Genomic DNA, 23,032 nt, shown 5'->3' on the forward strand with positions numbered 1-23,032 from the left:
ATTTAGAGAGCTGGCTGCCTAACATGACTCAACTTCAGGGTGCTGCCAGGCATACAGCAAGCATCTGAGCTAAGGAATCTGCTTGGACAGGGAACACTCCTAGGCAGACTCTATAATAACCACCACACATGGCAAGTCAAAGATCTTTTCTTCCAGGCCACAGGCTTGATTTGTTTTGCAGGAGCGTGCACGCAGTATAAAGACTTCTTTGTGTTTGGAGTCAGGAAGTGGGAAGGATGAGAACTGCAGCATGGTGCTGCTGGGAGCTACCTACTCTAGCACATCCTGTGAAAGCAGCTCCATGAACATCCAGAACCAGAGCAGGAATCCATGGAAAAGCTGAAAGCAGAATCCCCAAAGCTGGGGCTCAAAGAAGCATGTTGTAGTCTTATTCATCCTTTTCCCTGCGACACACAAATGGAAGAGAAAGGAAAACAGCCAGGATTCCTCATCAAGACTATAACCATCTGAAAGATCTCGCCACGTTAAGTCCTAGAATTAGCAAGTTTCAGAGAAGACCTTGGGCCTGATGAGGCTACAATAAAGGCACAAGGTCTAGACTGAAGGAAGAAAATAGTACCCGCACAGCAGAGACTTGACTCTCAAAGGTCACAAGGAAGAGCAGCGAGGAGGATGACATTTTGAGGAGGACACAGAAATCCAGGCTACCGAGAACTCTGCCTGAATGGCTTCTACTATCAGAAAAGAGACAAATTTGGCCAATGCCCACAGAAGCAAGATCCAAGAGTCAAGTCCTGGCACACCTTGTCCTCGGCTCACCCTGCTGCTAGGAATCAACGGCACTGCAGGTGCTGCACGAACACACACAAAACGGAGGCACCCGCTACTCTTATATACCCAGTACCTAAAACAGCATGAGAACAGGGTTGGGGGCTCCTGAAACAAAGAGAAACAAAACAAGAACCCTTGAAGAAGCTTACTTGGCCTGAGAGAGAATTGGGAAATTAGATCATGAGGGAGAACCAGTAATTCACTTCAGAGCCAACAGAAAAAGCACACTGCCCTAGATTTGGGTTTCACTCGCTTTAGAGCCTTAACTTCACAGTAATTACAGCAGCATTCTCACTGCACACTGCAGAACATCGTGCTGGCCGGCTGTTCAAAGCCACTGTGCTCCTAGCAAGCTGCACCTACTGCACTTGGGCATTTCAAACCCTGCATGGCCCGGTCCCTTGCTCAACCATTCCCAGGACCGCCTCGTCCTCTAAATTCACCCCCTGCTTTATGCCAAGGACATCAAGGCACAGTAAACCTTGTGCCACCAATGAGTCAGCACACAGGAAGGCACACACTTGCTCTGTGCCAGTAAGACATGCCCAGTGTGAGAGCTGAACATGGCACCAAGTGAATTCTCTAGTTTCAGACGTTTCTGGACTGACTCTGGAAGGAGAGGCAGGCCAAGCTGCTGCCTCTGCGCTCCCTGCCACTTCCTCTAGCTGCAAAGGGACCAGGCAGCTCCTTCCTCCAGCCAGACCCTGTCTGACTGGAAGGACAACAGACTCCCCAGCTCTATTAGAAAAAAAAGTCCAGAAGCAGCAGGTATGCAGAGTAGCTAAACCCATCAGCTCAGAGGGACAAAACAAAGACAAAAGAATACAGGAGAGCCAGAAGAAAAGGCGCGGGTAGAAAGAAAGGGATAGCAGGAGAAATAAATGCTGCGAGATGTTCAAGAAGAAAGGGGAAGGGGCAAACAAAGTTTAGCAAGTCACTGGAAAAACCCTCTAGAGATTAAATATCTTGCCCACTCACTCCTTGCAAAGGCTGTGCTGCCATCTCTGAAGGACAAGGGTCCCTGCAGTGGACACGGCAGGGAGGAACAGAGAAGGGTTTTAAATGTAAAAGAAATTACCATTTTCTACAAAGTAAAAATTAAACACCCCCCTACCAAGAAGCTTTGAGTCAACCTCAGCTGTGTCTGCAGCCTCTGATGCTGTCTTCTCCTCTGCACGTGCCTGCACACACACGTGCATAGAGGAGTCTTCTTCCTAGGCTGAAGCAGCCTAGTCTCCAGGCAGTAAAAAAAAGAATTTTTACTTTATTTTAATTTTTATAAAGGAACCTTCCATTCAAATCTAGCTCAGCTGAGAATGTGTTATCATGGCAACCATCCCCACCCTGTCTGCCCCAGCAAGGAAAGCATTAAACACACACGGATCTAAATGATCCGACACTGGCACAGGCTGCGACCAAGCCCCATCGTCCCCTCCAGCCCCTCTCCAAGCTGAGGCCAGTCTGATTTGACATGAACCAAATCTGTCAATGGCTCAAAACAGACACGTGGGCAATAATGAGCAGTGGAAAAAAAAAAACACGTAGCACACTCCATTCAGCTCCAAACATTGATAAATAATTCAAGAAGAGAAATGCCGCAATACAGAGCGCAGCACAATTTAAAAATAGAACATGCGCCGATGCCAGAGGAATGGAGGGGAAGGAGAGAAAAGCAGAGAGAGGTACCATGTCATAAAGCACATGTGTCAACAAACTAGGCAGCTAGTAGGTGCTGCAGCAACCCAGCTCCACGCATTGATCCTGGCAGATGTTTATTTACTTATCCTGTAAATTGGGAATCCAAAATGATGATGATTATTATTACTAACACAGCAACAGCAAGCAGGGCTACCTCTTCTGGATCAGAGCCCTGCAGCAAGGCGCAGACCCAAAAAAAGAGAAGCAGCCTCCGTGCTGAGGAGCGTGCAAGGAACGCACGGGTGGGAGTGGGTGCCCTGTGCGCAGACCTGCCCTCTCTGTGGCAGGACGGGCAGCACCCGCCTGGTGAACAGTATCAGGTTGAGTCCATCGCCAGGGCGTCCTGCTCAGCTGAAAGCACACAAAAAGCTTGAATGACGGAGGCTGAGCTTTCAGAATGGATTTGGTACAATCTGTTTTCTCTTAAGGGGTGAAAGCGACTGTTTCTAAATGGGAAAGTTTGAACCTTTTTCTCTATTCCACTGCCCTCTTGTAAATGCAATTATGCTGAATTCAGACACTTCTGCTCATCATTTGTCCGGCCATCCCAACATTTCTATCCCACAAAATAAAGGTAAAATACAAAAATACATAGACTGTGCAGACATCACCACTTCCCTGCTAGGCAACAAGCACAATAAGCCCAGAAAACCATTCTCTCCAGATTCCATTGCCTTTCCTGCATTAATAACCACACGTTACACTAAAAACCAACCAACTTTGCACTAACCTAAAACATCAAACTCCCTGAACAAGTCTGCAGTATAGGTGTCAACGTATTTTTGTAGTAGGAATTAGGACACAGCCGAAGCGATCTAAGTGAGGTTAGAAAGGTCACTATCCGATCCAAGAGTTCCTCCTCTCAGCTATGGAGCCTCATACATTTCTCATTTACTATTAATTATGAAGAAGCCTCAGTCACAGACAGCCCCTTTATCCCAGTTTGCCACTGGCCTGCTCTGGTCTTTCTAGGGTTGGCAGAGCCTGTGAAAATCCTCAGATGGCTGCTTTTTACCTCCTCCTTGTGGTTTCAAAAAACAACACCAGAACACCACCAACCTCTCTCTGCTTCCTTGCGAACTACGACACTGGTTTCCCAAGTACTTTTAAGACAGGAAACTGCTGCTAATAAGAAAATACAGAGTAAATTTTTGATAAGGTGAAATAAAATACTATGAGGGACAGTTAATTCAAAACTTAACAAATCTGTACACAGAAGCTTTCCATAAATATTTTGAGTTTTCCCGCAAAACATATTATAAAAGAAAAATGAATTGAAGACTTGAGGGAATAAAAATGAAAAAAAGTCAGTAAAAGGCCACCAAACTCAACAGCCAGAGCTGATCCCTGCTGGTACGGAACCTCCATTGTAAAGAGGAAATCACAAACAAGTGGTTCCTTTGGTTTCAACAGAGATCTCCCACAATGTATTCTGCTTCAAATTTGAACAAAGGTGAACAAAATTGTGTTACTCAGTCCTAATCACTGGAGCACTGCAAAGCAACATTGACTACTTTCTTGCCGACCACTACTGTCAGGGAAATCTTGCCTAAAACCGAGTACAATGCCTTCCTCTGTTTACACGTGGTCCTGTTACCTTACTCAACTACCAATGCAGTTTTAACTATGTGATCAGATTTAAAGTGAAACGTGAACTGCTGCCCACAAGATGCTGAAAAGAAGCTTTAAAGAGAGAAGAAAAAGAAACACAAACCTGTGCTATAGCTGAAAAGCCCACAATTCAATCGACCAGCCTCTCCATGAGTGGGTTCCCACCGAGAGAGCGGAGAACAGGAATGAGCACTGGGCATCCTGCAAAGCCTCCCGCCGGCTTCAGCAGCTGGCGGCTAAGAAGAGCTCGCGTTGCTGCAGAACACGCACCTGCATTTACAAAGGAAACCCACAACTACTACATCAGCTCCGATTTTAGGATTTTCCCTGCGTTGTCTCAAAGCTGAGGCTTTCCTGGCCCTATTTACACGTTACACAAGCAAGGGTTACACACTGGCTCGTGGCAGCCTTGTTACCAGACACCACTGAGTAAATAGAACTTGCACACCTGGCTCTGAGCAGCGTGAGATATCCACAGTGCAGGCTGTGCGCTCTCACTGCCAGCTGCTATTTCTGGAAAGCATGTAATGTTACTTTACAGTACTAAAGGAAGATGTAATGAAAGTAGTCCAACCGCTGTCTTGGGACCTAGTAATTTTATATATATTATCAGAATGGCAGTTTTGGAAAGAATAAATTGTGCAACAGCCTCAGAATGTCTAATTTCAAAGTTTGATACATTTAATATTGAATAGCTTATAATAGCACCTGAAGTCAATCCCATATACAATGAACGTTCACACATTAAAAAGCCATTTATCCCTCAGCCCCTGATTAAAGTATTGCTTGCTCAAGGTCACAACAGGCAGCAACTTCTCCCACCCTCAATGGAGAATCATAGAATAGTTTGTGTTGCAAGGGACCTCAAAGCCCATCCAGTTCCACCTCCCTGCCATTGGCAGAGACACCTCCCACTGGATCAGGTTGCTCCAAGCCCCATCCAACCTGGCCTTGAACACTTCCAGGGACGGGGCAGTCACAAGTTCTCAGGGCAACCTGTGCCAGGGTCTCCCTACCCTCACAAGAAAACATTTCTTCCTAAGATCTCCACTAAACCTCCCCACTTTCAGCTTCAAATGGTTCCTCATTGTCTGCTTTTAGGAGACCTGTGAATGGCAGCCCCCCTACTTTTGGGCAAGAGTAATTCTAAAGCAAGAATAACTCTGACGTTGGAACAGCTGCACCCATTTGTGGAGACAGGACTCAAACACCTCCCTGCATTCTCCCTGTGTTCGGGATCTTCATTCTCTTAGCTCTGTCCATGCTCTCCCCTTTCCCTCCCCAGGTCAAATCACAACAGAAGGATTGGGCTCAAATCACCCATTCATTTTGGTTTTGACATGGGAAAGAAGGTGGGACAGGATCTCGCTTCATGACAGACAGTATGCCTAAAGACTCCCAAAAGCAGTCAGTTCCTGAGACGCAGCAAAGTCCTTCTGTGATAAAGTGGCTCTTCTGTCTGAACTCGGCTCAGGAGAAATTACTTGTTCAAAGAAAAAGATGTCAAAGCAATATAAAAATTTTAAAACCTCATTAAAAAAATACCAGCGAGCTGCTATAAAGAGTAGGCTGCATCTGCCAACACTCAATAATCATCACTAGAATTCACTGAGAGGCAGCAGTGACTCAGCCTGCAGTACACAGAGACAGCTTGTGCTCCTAATACATAATGAAACTGGGCTTTATACAACATAATAAATCGCATGCGCCTCATTGACAACACACATGCAGGGGAATCCCAGCATTGACAGACAGGCAGGGAAGCATCAGCCCTTCCTCTTGCTGCTGCCCACACTCCAACACAAAAATGTCTCTGCAGAAGCACACCTCACCTTTACTTCAATCCGGGAAGTAGGTCGTGTTGTCTTTCAGCTGGGTTTACTAGGACTCAGAAATCAAGAGAAGGTTCAAAAAAAAAAAATGGAGGAGAGCGTGGTATATTTAAAAGGGGAGAGAAACTAACTCTGGTCCTCAACTACATCCCACTATCCTTCCAAATGTCATTTCCAGCTCTTTAAAAATAAAGGAAAAAAAGAGAGAGATAAAGAGAGAGAAATCTATGCACGGTTTTATTAATTTGCTCTGTTGGATTAAGCACACTTCCAGTAAAAACCTTAAGGTATACAATTACTGCAGATCACCTCCTGCCCTATAGCCACACAAAATACAGGGCTTTCTTACCGGCTGTACTGTCTGCCCCCATGCTTATGATTCCATGTCACTTAAATACGTTCCTGAGACTCCGATGCCTCCGGAACAACTCCTTCACTCAGGCATCCTCAGCCTTTTTCGCAGAACCACTAGTTCCTGTCAAAACTAACTGATACAGAAGACCACTTAGCAAATGCACAAACCCTGTCCTATGGAATCAGGGCTCTTTAAGACCTACATCACCCAGAGCTAGAGTTGTAGGCACTTCCAAAACACATTGTTAAAACAAAGATTTGTAATAAGAAAAAGAGTTAAATCCACTCAGCCCCCAGGGCTCATTTCTTCCCAACACTACACATTACAGCCAGGGCTATGCCAACAAGTAACGAGTCACAAATGCCTTCTGCCTTTTATTCACTTTAAGGGCTGAAGAACAACTTATACGTTTTCTGACCATGCAGTTCATCGTAACAGGCATCAAATCATTTTGATGTGGGTTTCGACCTCTGCTCAGGCCTCTGGACCAGGCCACAAAAGTATGTTTGTGAAAAATTTAAGGCAAGAAATATAACTCGGCACAGGTATGCAAAGGAAGAACCAGTGGCACAGAATATTGGCAAGATCAAGAGTTTATCTTTAGCCCTTTGAAAAGCCTTTAGTGCAAAGCTGCACTTCCTGTCTCTTGCTGCACCAGGACACTGGATTTCCTGCTTGAAATTACTCAGAAAACAGCAGCTTGCTGAGCAACACCAAGACCTGCTGTACTTGAGCAGTGATTGAGGTGGGGGAAAGGCAGCTCCAAAACCTGTTCTGAAAGTTTTGACACATATCCTGCTGAGGAGCCTCTTTGGCAGCCACCACCTCCTTAAAAAAAAATAACAAAATAATCAAGTTCTTAAAATGAGTACTGATCTCACTGAATTTTACTAGTAAACAACATAATGAAATGAAGCACGCTGCATACAGGCACACCTACACCCTCACATCAGTGCTGGGATGACCTCCATGTGTTCTTCACATTTTTCATACAACTGCCCATTTTGGCACGATATCACTCTCTGTTCGTTCCCGCACCCGATTCTGGGTAGGAATTGCACAATGACAAAATTACTTAAAGTTGACATTTCTCCAATACATTAATTCTTTTCTTCATCTGTCACCATCTACCATATGGTGGAAGACAAGAAATGAATGTTAAAATACATAGATTGAACTCCAGAAGACAGCGGGGGAAATCCAGACTCCGCTGTAATTGGAGAAAGCTCTGGTTCACACAGTGCATTTACAAAGAATTAGAGGGCAGAGTGGTGCAGGTGAAGACAACTCCTAAAGAAAGGCTGAGAGAGATGGTGTTGTTCAGCCTGAAGAGAAGGCTCCACAAAGACCTTACTATGGCACTGCAAAAATTAGAGGAGGCTTATAATAAAGATGGAAAAAGACTTTTTGCCATCACCTGTAGTGACAGGACAAGGGTTTTAAACTAAAAGAGAGCAGATTTACACTGAATGTAAGGAATTTTTTTACAATGGGAGTGATGAGGTACTACAATATGATGCCCAGGAAGCAGTGGATGCCTCACCCCTGGAAACACTCAAAATCAGACTGGACATAGAATCATAGAATCACCAGGTTGGAAAACACCTCTTAGATCATCGAGTCCAACCATTCCTATCTGTCACTAAACAATGTCCCCAAGCACCTCGTCTCCCCGTCTTTTAAATACCTCCAGGGATGGGGACTCCACCACCTCCCTGGGCAGCCTCTGCCAGGGCCCCATGACCCTTTCTGTGAAAACCTTCTTCCTGATATCCAGTCTGACCCTCTCCTGGCGCAGCTTGAGGCCATTCCCCCTTGTCCTGTCCCCTGTCACATAGGAGAAAAGCCCAGCACCCTCCTCTCTACAGCCTCCTTTCAGGTAGTTGTAGAGAGCAATAACGTCTCCTCTCAGCCTCCTGGTTTCAAGGCTACACAACCCCAGTTCCCTCAGCTGCTCCTCGTCACACTTGTTCTCCAGACCCTTCCCCAGCTTCGTTGCTCTTCTCTGGACACTCTCCAGAGCCTCAACATCCTTCTTGGGGCGAGGGGCCCAGAATTGAACACAGGATTTGAGGTGCGGCCTCCCCAGTGCCGAGTCCAGGGGCAGAATCCCCTCCCTGACTCTGCTGGCCATGCCGGGTCTGATCCAAGCCAAGATGCCATTGGCCTTCTTGGCCCCCTGGGCCACTGCTGGCTCATGGTCAGTCAATCCACACCCCCAGGTCCTTCTCCTCCGTGCAGCTCTCTAGCCCCTCTTCCCCCAGTCTGTAGCACTGCACAGGGCTGTTGTGCCCCAAGTGCAGGACCCGGCATTTGGCCTTGTTAAACCTCATGCCGTTGGTCTCAGCCCATGGATCCAGCCTGTTCACATGCCTTTGGAGACTCCCTACTCTCCAGCAGATCAACACTTCCTTCCAGCTTAGTGTTGTCTGCGAACTTGCTCAGGGTGCACTCAATGCTTTCATCCAAGTCATCGATCAAGACACTGAACAGCACAGGACCCAGCACAGAGCCCTGGGGAACATGGCTTTGAGCTACCTGACCCATGGAAAGATGGCAGGGGACTGGACAAGGCAATCTTTATAAAGGTCCCTTCTGGACCAAACCATTCTGTTATTCTAAAAGAATTTAAGCACTGAACTGAAGCTGAGCCTGGGACCAGTCCTACATATAGATTTTTTTTTTAATTATTACTATTATTGTTTTCCTAAACTGGCGATTTTTACACCCTCCCGCTGAAAATGGGGCTTTAGAATAGCAGCACAGACAATCTCAAATTAGCAACACAAATGGCATCACTGCTAAAAGGGGAATTTGATGCACAGGCACTCTGCTGAGAGGATAGGATATCACAGGCAGAACAAGAGGCACTGCAGAACAGCTGGAAGAAGAGATTTGACATGGACATTCTCTACTGCTCTGATCCACAGGCCAGCACTGAATAAGACAGCTTCTCCCACAGCCAATTCCTTGCATCGATACAGCAGTTTCTTTCCCTTTCAAGTCAGCTAACCAGGCCTCTCTATTCCCCTGGTCCTTTTTGCCACAGGCAACCTGTGGCAACTACAACAGCGACAGACAAGAACAACACTTATACTTCAATTTCGCTGAACCCGTGCTTTACTGCCGACACTGCTCCCTACACTAACTGCTCCAGGACAGAGCAGAATCCCAGGTCCTTATGCAAGATTCCTAGCCACAAAGCACGTGACTGCAGGTCGTTTGCGAAGTTCTCTGGGCCTTGCTTCCTTTCACATCTATATCTTGATTGAGAAATCGCTTGTGTATTCCCAGGCCTTAGCTTTTACTTCACTAGAACGGGACATGCAAAGTTGCAATGGTTTAACCCAAGGGATGATGTAATAGCTGATATAAGTCGGTGCAGCTTTGGACACATATAGCACACCACTCTCAGCCTTGCCTTCCAGGTTTATCTCACACTTGTCACATAAACAAAAAACACATGCAACACTGTGCTGTTTAAACCAGCTACTTCATGTTTCTAATTAGACATGACGCAGAGTGATGCAGTCAAAATACCCACGTGCTGCTCTCTGCCACAAAGAGAACTCAAAAACTTAAGCCTAGCATAACCCATTCAAAAATATTCACTAGCAGCGAGTCTGTAGCGAGCCTGGAACGATTGTTTAGACAGAGGAATCCTGTATATGCCCCAGTAAGGGATTAATTTCAACTGTCAGCACAGAACATAATTCTGCACACCACACAGCAGGTGCTATGAAAGACCCTAGGTAATGCTGGAACCAGAAAAACAGAGCTCGTTTAATGCAAGTGTGGTGCCCAGGTATCTCAGATTGTGTCTGGGAGCCCAGGAAGCATCACTGCACAAGCGATACATAAACAGGCCAGACTCCTCCAGCATCTCAGCATGAGACAATCCATAGATATCCAACAAATTCTAATGCTGCAGCTCACAGGATGTAAGAGGCCACAGTCTGCTGTAAGATGCTTTATGTTCTAGCAAGCTGGACAGCTAGATTCTAAAGTATCTGCTTCTTCCAGCCCTTTGAGTAGTAATCTGGGAGACTGCAGATCCTGGACCAAAACAGCTACAAACAATGAAGGTATCCAAGAAGGAATCTGAGAGAGCTAAATAGTTAATTTAATTCCATTTTGCTGAAGGAACTATCAGCTTTGAGATTTGGCCCTCAGAGGTCAGATAGGTGCAGCTCAAAGCAACACTTCACTATCTCTGAATAGAAATACAGGCTCACCGGAGAATGCAGATTCTCGGGTTTGATCTGAGAAAGGTCTAAGCAAAGAGTGCTACTAAGACTTAGGCTAAGAGGAGGCCAATGCCACAATACTTTTGTGTGATATTGTGAAATCACTCGTTTCATCTTGTCCATGCTAAGAGGGAAGCTCAAACTGTCCCTTAGGCATCATTCAGCAAAAACTGCCATGCCTGGTAACTAAGGGGTCAATCAGCTCTGAATCCCACTCACCTCTAGTGCACCAGTCCCCACTCACAAGCAGGGGGAGATATAAGAGAACATACATCCAAGTCATGTTTCTCCTTCACGACTGGCAGGAGTCGATTTGGGAGTCCTAATCCAGCTCCTCAAAAGCCACAGGGCTGTTTTCAGCAAAGCATCATCACTGCAAGCAACCTGTTGAGATCCATCCTCACTTGAGCAATCCCTGGAGTCTGGAGCAATAGTTTACTATCCAGGGAAGCTGCCAAACATCATCACTGTCATCTTGGTGAACAGAGAAGAAGAAAATCAGTCTAAAGTTTTCCCTCATCATATCATTCATTCCATTAAAAAACCTGAAACAAACCACTTATCTTTGTAAGCGCACATGTGCTGGAATAGGCTTCCAAAGTTTTCTATGCAGCTACAATCTCTCCTTGTATTCCAAAGAAACAGTGAAGAACAAGGGGAAATCTTTACTAATATATGTTCAGCAGCTCATAGAAAATGCAAAGAACTGTGGATGGAGGAGAGCCCAAGAGAACATCAACTGAAAAAAAGGGTTATGGCAAATCCCTCATGAACTGCCATTTAGTCAGGAAGGAAGATTATGGCAAGCTCACTTAGTATGACTGGATCAAGAATTTCCAGCACAAACTCAAGGAGAAAGACATAGAGATTACATCAGTCAGCCTTAACAGACTATAGTTAGCCAACAAGATAGAAATAAAAAAAGAACGGAGCATAAAGAATGAGAACTATTTGAAGTAACCACAGGGAATTCTCAAAGGGAGACGGAGAACAGGTCAAGGCAAAAGACTAGACAAGATTCTCAAAAAGTACCAGTCACAGAAAACCAGAGATCAGCCATGTGTGGAACCTGCCTGCATGCTGCCAGCAGGAAAAGGAGCACCGAGACAGAGATTTAGAATTCACAAAGGCACTGGCTTGATTTGTGAACAGGCACATGTCCACCTGCTTTCTGACAAGCAAACCAGGTCCCACTGCTCCCCATGCAGACGGAGGAAAACAGGTCTTGTGCACATCTCTGATTTGGGATATCTGTGGTCTGCAGTGCACTCTCCTCTACAGTATTCATTCGTTGTAACACCAGTCAGCCTTCTTAGCAGAGCTGGCAAGTAAGGACAGCTCTGCTGTTCCACGAGTCTCAAAAAAGCAGCCACAACACCATATCAAAAAGCTTCTCCCCCGTGACACTTCTCTACTGTTGGGGCTTAACTCTTCTAACAGCCCATCCTTTGTTTGGCAATACACAGGCACCCAGGTTTGGCGAGAGCTCCAGCTCCCCCTTTATCAAGTCTTCTTTCTACCACTTCTCTTCCATAACTTTTTTGTGTTCTTTACACTTTTCAAGCTTTGACTTTACTCCAAAGACAGCCACTACTCTGCATTCAGCAACACATGCAGGATTAAGAGCAGCTCTGCATTTACAGCTCACATCGCATCTGAATCCTCTTCAGCAGAGTAGTTCAGATTCTAAGAGATCCCTTCACATGAACACAGGGTGGAAAAGCAGCAGAAGCCATGATAAACTAAAGGTTTCTTTGTAGTCACAATTACAGCGGTGTCTTTGAACTCTAAGAAAACTAAAACCTGTCCTGGAAAGTTGGAATCTTGGCACTTCTGCCAGAAGCTTGCTTAGTGTTCCTTGCACTAAGGCTCACCCCCTTCCCAACCCTCTACCGAGGCACATCCAGTTGCACGATCAGTAGAGATAGCTAGAATTACACTTGGTTTCCAAACATCTTTTGTCAACACCGGAGCATCACAGAAGCATACACAGAACAGGCAAAGCAAAAGCAGCTGAGCTCAGCTTTTAAGCATTCAAGAGAAAAGCCAATACATTTCTGAGCTGATTAGTCTCTGTGTTAAGCCGATACCTACAAGCACAGGTCATCCAGTTCAGACAGGTGGACAGAGCAGGGTGCTCAGTTGTATCCACAAGCTGGAAAATGAGCTCCCAGGAATAGGAACCAAATCACCGCTATGAAAAATCTAACACCTCTTTTGGGGGCACAATTACACTATGTGAAACCACTGCAGACAAAAAAACATGAGGGAGGTGGGATGATCATCCATGTCACATTTTAACTGAGGTACAAAACTGGAAATCAACGTGGGGGAGGTTTAAATTCTCCAAGAGGTGACAAGTCAAAGTGTTCAGGAACGAACAGCAAGTGTTCCAGCGACATAGAATCATGGAATAGTTTGGGTTGGAAGGGATCTTAAAGATCATCTAGTTCCCCCCTGCCATGGGCAGGGATATCCCACTGGCTCAGGGTGCCCAAGGCCCATCCAACCTGGCCTTGAACACCTCCAGGGATGGGGCAGCCACAGCTTCCCTGGGCAACCTGTGCCGGTGTCTCATCACTCTCATGGTGAAGAAATTCTTCCTTACGTCTAGCCTACATGCCTTGCCACTTTTTTTGGTTTTTATTGTTATGATTTTTTTATTAGAAGCAGGGAGTTGCCTCCCAAGGAAGACTCACAGCGCAGGGGGCTACTGCATGCAGCACTGCTGAAGGGCAGAAAAGAATGAGAAGGTCAACGTTATGTTCAAATTAAAATTCAAGGTCTAGAATGGGTCTGTATAGCCAGCCCTGACATCCCGACCACTGCATCGTCACTGCTTCGGATCAACAAGCAAACTGCAGCCCAGGTCAGCCAGGCTCACCGACATGACAGCAAAGAGCCCACCAGACACACTGGGTGGGAAACTGTCGGAGCTGTGGCAGAAAAGGGCAAATCCTAGGAGAGAGTGAAATAAGAGGGGACTTATATCAAACCCTCTGCAGGACAAATAGTTGAAGTCAGTCAAAAGAACACAGCTGGAGCAGAAGTAAGAACAGACCCTAGAGAGAAGAGAGGACTTTACCAACAAGTTCAAATCCAGTGACCTAACAAGGAGCTGGAACAGCTGCTCATCTAAGGAACAACCGCTAATAAAAACGATGGCAGAAAACCGCTGGGGTCTGCAAACCACTCTTAATGGGCTAGTTACCACCTGGCCAGAGCCTTGCCCACCATTTGAGGAGCTGTCCTCATCTGTGCACAGCATCGCCCTGAAGCCTTGGTGCCCTTCTGAATGCAAACACCCTCCTACTGGCAGCTTCTAAAAACCAGAACATCACTGAGCCCTTTACAAAACCAGAGGTCAGTGTAGGAGCCCAAGCCTGGGCTCTGTTTTCTTGTTCATCTCTAAACAAAAAGGCCAGAAAGAAAAAAACCTAGAAACCAGAAAAGGCTGTCATTCATAAAAAGAGGTAATCTAGACTAAATTCTAAAGGCAGTAAAGGAAGGGATTAGAAAAGAGTGACAGAATCAGTGACAGAAGAGAGGTAACAGTCCACCAACTAGTGGGGACATTACCAGGAGCTAAAGACAACCCCCATCAGACCATTTCAAACAGACCAAAGGAAGGTTTTAGGTAATACCAACTTACCTGTGAAGCCTGCTGCCAGAACGCTGTGCTGGCAGGAGACAGAGACAACGCTGACACCCGGGCAGACAGCCCAAATATCTACAGGTACTCAAAAAAAAAAAAAAACAAAAAACCCCCAAAAAAAACCCGCGAGGATTTAAACGGGTCACAGGGCAGAGAACACCGCCTCACACCACCACCCTTCCCCGGAGCACGTGAGCAGCACGCACGGGCCCTCTGCAAGCCCTCCCGCACACCCTCCGGCCAAGCCAGAAGGCAACCAGCTCTCCAGTGTTTCCACTCCTGCTGTCACACATTGCAAGGATATGTTTCTCAAGTGAAAACGCTTCAAAGCTACCCCGTTGCCCGCGAGAATGCCAGAAAACCTCACTACACTTCCCAGGCGCTGGGATGGCCGCTTGGCCGCTCGCCTTCAGCCCCGCCGGCGGCGGCTCTGGCAGCCGGAACCGCGGCCCCGGTGGGGCAGGCGCTGCCGGTATCACCCCGGCCCCGAGCCCCTGCCCGCACCCCGCCCCAGCCTCCCCAGCCCCGCACTCACCGGGCCGCGCCGGGCCCTGCGCTGCAGGGCCGCCGCCGCCGCCGCCACCTCCCCGGGACGGGCCTGGGCCAGCAAGGGCCGCCCGGGCGGGGCGGCGGAGACGGCGGAAGGGAAGGGAGCCGGGGGCGGGCACGACGGGACCGGGGGAAAAGAGGAAAGAAACGGGGGATAGGGGGGTGGGGAAGAAGGAAGGCGGCGGCGGCAGCGGCAGCAGCGCCTCCCCCGCGCTCGCGCGCGCTGCGTCACCACGCCCTGCGTGCTGCGTCATCACGCCGCGCATGTTCCGTCATAGCGTCGCGACCGCCTGTTGTCATAGCAACGAGAGCGGCGGGAAGCAGGAGGGACTCGGCATCGCCACCTGGCGGGGCGGGGTGGGGGGGTGGGGGTGGGGAAGAGGAGGTGCGGGGGGCGGGGCTGCCATAGCCAATGGGGCGGGACCAGTTTTAGACCACGCCCCCCCGCGGGGCAAACACGAGGCTCCCCCAGTGACGAGTGTCACTGAGAGTCTACGCCCACATGGGCGGGCCCAATGTGAGACTCCGCCCACAAGGATGGAGCCAACACTCGACATGACCATATATAGGCGGGACCACGATAGACCACGCCCATGTGGGCGGAGCCAACTCTCCCTTTTCCCGCCTCCCGGGGCGGTACCGGGACGGTACTGGGGCGGTACAGGGCGGTACGGGGGCGGTGCAGGGCGGTACCGGGGAGGGGCAGGGCGGTACCGGGGCCGTGCAGGGCGGTGCGGGGCGGTCCCGGGCGGTCCCGGGATGGGTAGGGCGGTACCGGGGAGGGGCAGGGCGGTACCGGGGAGAAGCGGGGCGGTACCGGGGAGGAGCAGCGCGGGGGTGTCACAGCCTCAGCCCACCCCACCCCCCGGTACCGCCCCCCCGCCGGGTCTCAGCTCTGCTTGTGGGCGCCCCCCGGCTTCCCGGTCTCCTGGGGTCTCGCCCGGTCCCGCTCTGTGTCGGTGCCCCCACTCCTGCCCCGGGGACCCCTCCCCCCGAGCAGCCCCATCGCCCCTTCCGCCTTCCCCCGCGGCCGGCTGTGCCCCGGGGAGGCTCCGTTGGGATCACGGGGTCGTTTATCTTGCCCGGGATCAGCCAATATTTGTGGCTACGTCAGGAGAAGGAGCCCTTTCTCACTCGCGGCCCCGGTGGAGTCCAACTCTGCTGCCCAGACACCACCGTCCCGGCTCGGCTCCGGCTGCTCGGGATCCCGGCTGAGCTGCTGACACCCCCAACCGTTCCCTCCTGATCCCCGATATGACCACCTTGGTGGCTTTCCTGCTTCTGAGCCTCCTGAGGACGGTGGCTCCCAAAGGAGAGCAGTGCCCAGCGTGTGGGCTGGCAGCGCAGGCTCCCACCACCCAACGGGACGTCCTCATCGCGTTGGCAAAGCAGAGCATCCTCTCCAAGCTCCGCTTGCCGGACAGACCCAACATCACTCACCCCACATCCAGGGGAGCTCTGCTGAGCGCTCTGCGCCGGATACGTGCCCAGCGTGTGGACACAGCCATCTCTCCAGGGATGCCCCCTGACAGCAGCCTCCCACACCGCCATCCTGGGGTGGGTGTGCAGGAATACGAGATCTTGAGCTTTGCCGAGTCAGGTCTGTAGAGACCCCACATCTCCTGGGTGTGGTGGGGTGGGCCCTGATAGAGGGGGAATGGAGGGAAGGAAGGGTTTTGCCTGGGAGGGAATGTGGTGAGAGGTTTCCTGCTCTGTATTTCAAAAGTTCTGCGCGGGGGCATCGTGCTCCTGCAAGCAACGTGCGCTCGCAGCCCAGAAGGCCAACGGTGTCCTGGGCTGCATCCAAAGCAGCGCGGCCAGCAGGGAGGGAGGGGATTCTGCCCCTCTATTCCTCTCTTGGGAGACCTCATCTGGAGGATTGACTCCAGATCTGGAATCCTCAATGTAAGAAGGAGATAGAGCTGTAGGAACGGGTCCAGAGGAGGCTCCAAGGATGATGCGAGGGCTTGGGAACCTCCTGTGCAAGGACAGGCTGAGAGAGTTGTTCAGCCTGGAGAAGAGAAGGCTCCGAGGAGATCTTATAGTGACCTTCCAGTACCTGAAGGGGCTACAAGGAAGCTGGAGAGGGGCTGTTCACAAAGGATTGTGGTGATAGGACAAGGGTGAATGGGGATAAACTGGAGAGGGTCAGATTTAGACTGGACATAAGGAAGAATTTCTTCCCCATGAGAGCAGTGAGACACTGGAACAGGTTGCCCAGGGAAATTGTGGCTGTTCCATCTCTGGAGGTGTTCAAGGCCAGGTTGGATGGGGCTTGGAGCCTCTGATCTAGTGGGATATCCCTGCTCATGGCAGGGGGTGGAACTGGATGATCTTTAAGGTCCATTCCAACCCAAACTATTCTATAATTCTATTATTACCTCTGCATTCTTGAACACCTCCAGGGATGGGGCAGCCACAGCTTCCCTGGGCAACCTGTTCCAGTGTCTCACCACTCTCATGGTGAAGAAATTCCTCCTTATGTCCAGACTAAATCTGCCCCTCTGCAGTTTATCCCCATTCCCCCTTGTCCTATCACCACAAGCCTTTGTGAACAGCCCCTCCGCAGCTTTCCTGGAGCCCCTTCAAGTACCGGAGATGCAAATCAACATGACTGCCTTAAATTCAAGGCTGGTTTACACAGTCAGATAACCTACTCCAAAATCCTCCAGCAGATTCATTGACAAGGAGGATATAAGGCCAGAGGAGGTGGAACCAAGGCAGGTTTGCTGCATTCAGCACTGGACTCGGGAGATGCTGCTTTAGACAGGCGTAAAAAGGAGAAGCAGCAGCAGTGCAGGGAAGTGGGGGCCCTTTGACACCTGTATGTACTGTGCCCTGCTCCCTGGTTTGGATCTTTGACTCGGTGGCCCCCAGCTACAGCAGCAACCCCTCTCCTCCCATTGTCTCCTGACTCTGCTTTCGGTTCTGTGCACAGAGTCCTCCACCTTCCACAACATTCGCCTGCATTTCCGCTTCACCCAAGAGCTGGCTGTGAGCACTGAGATCCTCCAAGCCACCCTCTACCTCTTCTGGGCAGTCCCCAGCCCTGGGACACATCCTGTCACCGTCAGACTCCTGCAGCCAGACCCAACGGGGCTGAACATGACCATGGTCAGTGAGACACGGCTGGAGGTGCAGAGGACTGGTTGGGTCACGCTGGACGTAGGTCAAGCTGTTCAGAGAATCTTTGGCCAAGGAAGCCAGAGGCTTACTGTGGAGGTGGAGGTGGCGGAGGATTGGGCATCTCTTCTTCTGGCTGGTCACAGGGATTCCCACTGGCCATTTGTGGCAGCCCAAGCCCAGGTCAGGATGCCCCACCGGGTCCAGCGGCGTGGCATTGATTGCAGTGGGACCTCTCGGATGTGCTGCCGCAAGGAATTCTTCATGGACTTCAAGGAAATTGGCTGGGAGGACTGGATCATCCAGCCAGAGGGATATCACATGAACTACTGTGCAGGGCTCTGCCCCCTGCACATGGCTGGCATCCCTGGCCTTGCTACGTCCTTCCACACGGCTGTCCTTAACCTCATCAAAGCCAACAATGCAGACGCAGCCGTGGACTCCTGCTGTGTGCCCACACACCGTCGCCCACTCTCTCTGCTCTACTATGACCGGGACAGCAACATCATCAAGACCGACATCCCTGACATGATTGTTGATGCCTGCGGTTGTACCTGACTGGCTTCCCTCCTTCCAGCCTCTCTCTGGCAGTGTGAGACCTGCTGAGAGATGGGAACCGGGTGTGTTGCCGAGGTGTTTTCTCCTCTAGAGGCTGAAGCATCAAGGGTAATGCTGAATCTGCAAGTCCTCTCTCACCTCCCACACAGCTCTTTCCCCCCTTCAGATCTACCCATGGATTCCTCTCTGCCCATGAGCCACGGCCTCTGAGACCGGCTCCTGATGGACACAGGACCCTTCTACCTGCTGGACTCTGCAGAGAATGCCCTGGGCAGCCCGTGCTTGCCCGCGACGGGTCCCACACCAATGCCACGGTGCAGCCCTCAGTGCTGCCACATGAACATGTGCTTTTCAGGTCACTGGTCCCAGCAGTGCCCACCTCAGGCTGCAGGGTGGGATAAAGGCTGAAAATATGCTGGGGGGTGGCTAGGCTAGAGGGGAGAGGGGCATCTTTGGGTTGAGCATGGTAAGGAAGGGGAATTTGATCCCAGTGGGAGGAAAGCATCCCAGCTACCTGATATTCATTAAAAGACTTGCAACTATAGTGTGTGCACATGTATGTATACGCGTGTGCTCTGTCATCAGCCAAACAATCTTCCACCTCTTCCCAAGGGCAGCTCCAAGGTGCCACAGAACTGACCCACTCAGCCACGTGCAGTCCTCTTCTAACCAACAACTTGGTTATAAAGCCCGTGCAGCAGGGCTGAGCGTGCACCGCTAGGATGCACAGTACCCAGAGGCTGCAGGGCCGCTGGCCCCTACAGCTCTCAGGCACTCTGCCTTTCTTGGTGGGAAGAAAAATGCCTGACTTAGAGTCATAGAATCACCAGGTTGGAAAAGACTTCTTGGATTGGTGTGTCCAACCATTCCTATCTGCCACTAAACCTGAGCACCTCGTCTACCCGTCTTTTAGATACCTCCAGGGATGGGGACTCCACCGCCTCCCTGGGCAGCCTCTGACAGTGCCTCATGATATTTTCGGTGAAAAATTTCTTCCTGATATCCAGTCTGACCCTCCCCTGGCACAGCTTGAGGCCATTCCCCCTTGTCCTGTCCCCGTCACTGGGGAGAAGAGCCCAGCACCCTCCTCTCTTCAATCTCCTTTCAGGCAGTTGTAGAGAGCAATAAGGTCTCCCCTCAGCCTCCTCTTCTCCAGCCTAAACACCCCCAGGGCCCTCAGCCGCTCCTCTTAAGACTTGTTCTCCAGCCCCTTCCGCAGCTTCATCACTCAGATCTCAGGGATGTGAACATGCTGCACCGCTGGGCCGAGACCAACGGCATGAGGTTCAACAAGGCCAAACGCCGGGTCCTGCACTTGGGGCACAACAACCCTGTGCAGCTACAGACTGGGGGAAGAGGGGCTGGAGAGCTGCACGGAGGAGAAGGACCTGGGGGTGATGGTTGACAGTGACTGACCATGAGTCAGCAGTGGCCCAGGTGGCCAAGAAGGCCAACGGCATCTTGGCTTGGATCAGAAATGGTGTGACCAGCAGGTCCAGGGAGGGGATTCTGCCTTTGGACTCGGCACTGGTGAGACCGCACCTTGAGAACTGTTCAGTTCTGGGCCCCTCACCACAAGAAGGATGTTGAGGCTCTGGAGAGTGTCCAGAGAAGAGCAACGAAGCTGGTGAGGGGCTGGAGAACAAGTCTTACACGAGGAGCGGCTGAGGGCCCTGGGGGTGTTTACCCTGGAGAAGAGGAGGCTGAGGGGAGACCTTATTGCTCTCTACAACTGCCTGAAAGGAGGTTGTGGAGAGGAGGGCGCTGGGCTCTTCTCCCCAGTGACAGGGACAGGACAAGGGGGAATGGCCTCAAGCTGTGCCAGGGGAGGGTCAGACTGGATATCAGAAAAAAATTCTTCATGGAAAGAGTCATCGGGCACTGGAACAGCTGCCCAGGGAGGGAGTGGAGTCGCCTTCCCTGGAGGTGTTTAAGGAACGGGTGGATAAAGTGCTGAGGGACATGGTTTAGGGAGTGTTAGGAATGGTTGGACTCGATGATCCAGTGGGTCCTTTCCAACCTGGTGATTCTGTGATTCTTCTCTGGAAATGCTCCAGAGCCTCAGAGCCACAGTGCCCAGGACACCCTCATTGCCTACAACCCCACACCAGCTCCCTCACTGGGGAGCAATCTCTCGCTGTGTCTCTGGCCGAGCAGCTGTCCCCCCCTCGCTGTCCTTTGCCAACCTGGCTGGCACTCGAGGGTGACATGTCAGTGCCGTGAGAGCCGGGGACAAAGAGCAGTTCCGACACATTGGTCCCATTATGTAATCTTGCGTCAGGTTTTCTCCATTACTTCCCACGTGTCGCCCCTACGTGAGGGCTGAGAGAGCAGAGAGAGAGCGTGCTGGAGCGAGGAGAAGGACGTTCATGAGGGGAATTTCTAGGGCAATCCCCTGAGGTGGTGAGGTGGAGCTGGGTGACCACAGTCCCATGGTCCATCCTGCAAGCACTGATGAACCCACCCCAGAGTCTGGAGACGGAGTTAAACCAGGTGGGAAGAGGGTCAGCAGCAGACGAGGCTGGTGTCAGACCCACTGACCACCTTGGATTGAAGGACAGGTTTGCATCTGCTGTCCCAATCCAGTATCAGGTTGGCGTGGTCAGTGCCATGAGCGGCTCTGCCAAGATGCACATTGTCCTGAAAGATCCGTGACACCTCGAGCAGGGATGGAACAACCACTAGCATGAAAGAGCGTTTGCTCACGTTGCATGCATCCCGGTGCTCCCACTGAGCCCTCCTGGAGCAGGGACCCGCAGCTCCCTGTCAGGGCATAGCAGCCACTGGACTGAGATCCAGGTTTTCCAGGCTCTGGTGCCTCCAGAACTCAGATCTGAAGAGTTCCCGCTGACCCAGCTACTGCACAGGCAGGATGGAAGATTTGGGGATCAATATTGTCTGGGACCCAAGGCCAATTGCGCAAACCCAAAGAGGGTTTGGTGTTTGGTTTTTTTTCTGTTTTTTTATGTTTTTTTCTGGCTTTTTCTTTTTTTTTTTTCTTTTTTTTTCCAATGCCTCTTTTCACTGTCTGTATTTATTGAACAAACAGCCTTCCTGGAGCCACTGCTAAGCTCCCTAGACTGCAGCAGGCATGGGCAGAAAGGGGCCAAGTGAAGGGGCAGAGGAGCACTTGCCTGAGCCCTGTGGCCTTGGAGATGCCTCTTCTCAGGGCAGCACCTGCCCGAGACCCTGATTTGAGGTGCTGCAAACCCTTGCGTGCGTCTGGGATGCACCCAGTCCCCCTACTTGACCCCACAGCACTCCATCCGGGCACTTCCCCAGTCTGGGGTGCGCCCTGTCCCCCTTCTCGACCCGATAACATTCCAGCTGGGCATTTTCCCGACTCCCCGCAGGGCTCAGAGCAGAGCTGGCTGCCCATCACCACTGCCCAGCCCCTACGGGACATGTGTGCCTTGCCTGAAACAGCCCTTTCTCTCTCCCTGCTCCCCAAACCCCATCTCTGCCCTTTGCTGGGCTATACATATCCTCTCTGGGCATCACGGGTCATGCAGCAGGTTCTGCCCAGCAGGGCACCACCCTGGGACACAGGGATGGGGTCATGTCCTAGTCCCTGGACCTATGAGTTGTCACCACATTGCCTTCTGTCGCCCGAGCTGCATCCCAATGGACAAGACGGTCCTGCTCTTTGAGGGTGCCTGGGTTAGCAGAAGCTCCCCAAAAAAGGGGTCGCAGTCTCTGAAGCCGCTCCCCATCCCTGCAAGATTGAGATTAGGGCAGAACACATTGTCCTGGGTGTTTGGCAGCCACCTGGAAATGTGCCTTCTCCGGTGCCCTCAGGTCAGAGCTTCCCCAGGTGAGCAGCATCCCACAACACATCCCTTCTTCTCCATGAATGCAGCTTGTCCCCCTCTCATGGGAAAGTGGACACCTGGGTTGCAGCCTGCAGCCTCTTCTCCTCTTGCAGCATGGGGTCAGAGAATCATAGAATCACCAGGTTGGAAAAGACCTCTTGGATCATCGAGTCCAACCATTCCTAACACTCCCTAAACCATGTCCCTCAGCACTTCATCAACCCGTTCCTTAAACACCTCCAGGGAAGGCGACTCGACCCCCTCCCTGGGCAGCTGTTCCAGTGCCCGATGACCCTTTCCCTGAAAAATTTTTCCCTGATGTCCATCCTGAGCCTCCCCTGGTGGAGCTTCAGGCCATTCCCCCTTGTCCTGTCCCCTGTCCCTTGGGAGAAGAGCCCAACTCCCTCCTCTCCACAACCTCCTTTCAGGCAGTTGTGAAGAGCAATAAGGTCTCCCCTCAGCCCCCTCTTCTCCAGGATAAACAACCCAAAATCCCTGAGACACTCCTCGTAACCCTTGTTCTCCAGCCCCTCACCAGCATCATTGCTCTTCTCTGGACACACTCCAGAGCCTCAACATCCTTCTTGTGGTGAGGGGTCCAGAACTGAACACAGGACTCAGAATCACAGAATCACCAGGTTGGAAAGGACCCACTGGATCATCGACTCCAACCATTCCTAACACTCCCTTAAACCATGGCCCTGAGCACCTCATCCACCCGTTCCTTAAACACCTCCAGGGAAGGTGACTCCACTCCCTCCCTGGGCAGCTGTTCCAGTGCCCGATGACTCTTGCCGTGA

At 50.8% G+C, this 23,032-nt stretch overlaps 2 protein-coding genes across 6 annotated transcripts in view; one reads left to right on the plus strand and one right to left on the minus strand.

Annotated features, from left to right (window-relative positions):
- Positions 1 to 14,973, minus strand: part of R3HDM2 (R3H domain containing 2) — a 56,809-nt gene extending 41,836 nt beyond the window's left edge. For 2 of the 5 annotated variants that reach the window (XM_054051348.1, XM_054051349.1), the window contains exon 1: positions 14,726 to 14,972. The gene's annotated coding sequence lies outside the window, so the exon portion shown is untranslated. Of the gene's footprint in view, positions 1 to 10,754; positions 10,949 to 14,725 lie in introns of those variants that run through there. The other 3 variants (XM_054051345.1, XM_054051350.1, XM_054051346.1) reach the window with 3 other exon arrangements.
- A 683-nt stretch (positions 14,974 to 15,656) lies between these two features.
- On the plus strand, positions 15,657 to 18,945 carry INHBC (inhibin subunit beta C). Its single transcript, XM_009566272.2, has 2 exons — positions 15,657 to 16,339; positions 17,678 to 18,945. The coding sequence occupies exons 1-2, from the start codon at positions 15,994 to 15,996 to the stop codon at positions 18,418 to 18,420; spliced, it is 1,089 nt and encodes a 362-aa protein (XP_009564567.2). The 5' UTR covers positions 15,657 to 15,993; the 3' UTR covers positions 18,421 to 18,945.
- Positions 18,946 to 23,032: the final 4,087 nt, after the last annotated feature.

This window comes from Cuculus canorus, chromosome 29 (genome assembly GCF_017976375.1).
Source record: "Cuculus canorus isolate bCucCan1 chromosome 29, bCucCan1.pri, whole genome shotgun sequence".
Classification (NCBI taxonomy): Eukaryota; Metazoa; Chordata; class Aves; order Cuculiformes; family Cuculidae; genus Cuculus; species Cuculus canorus.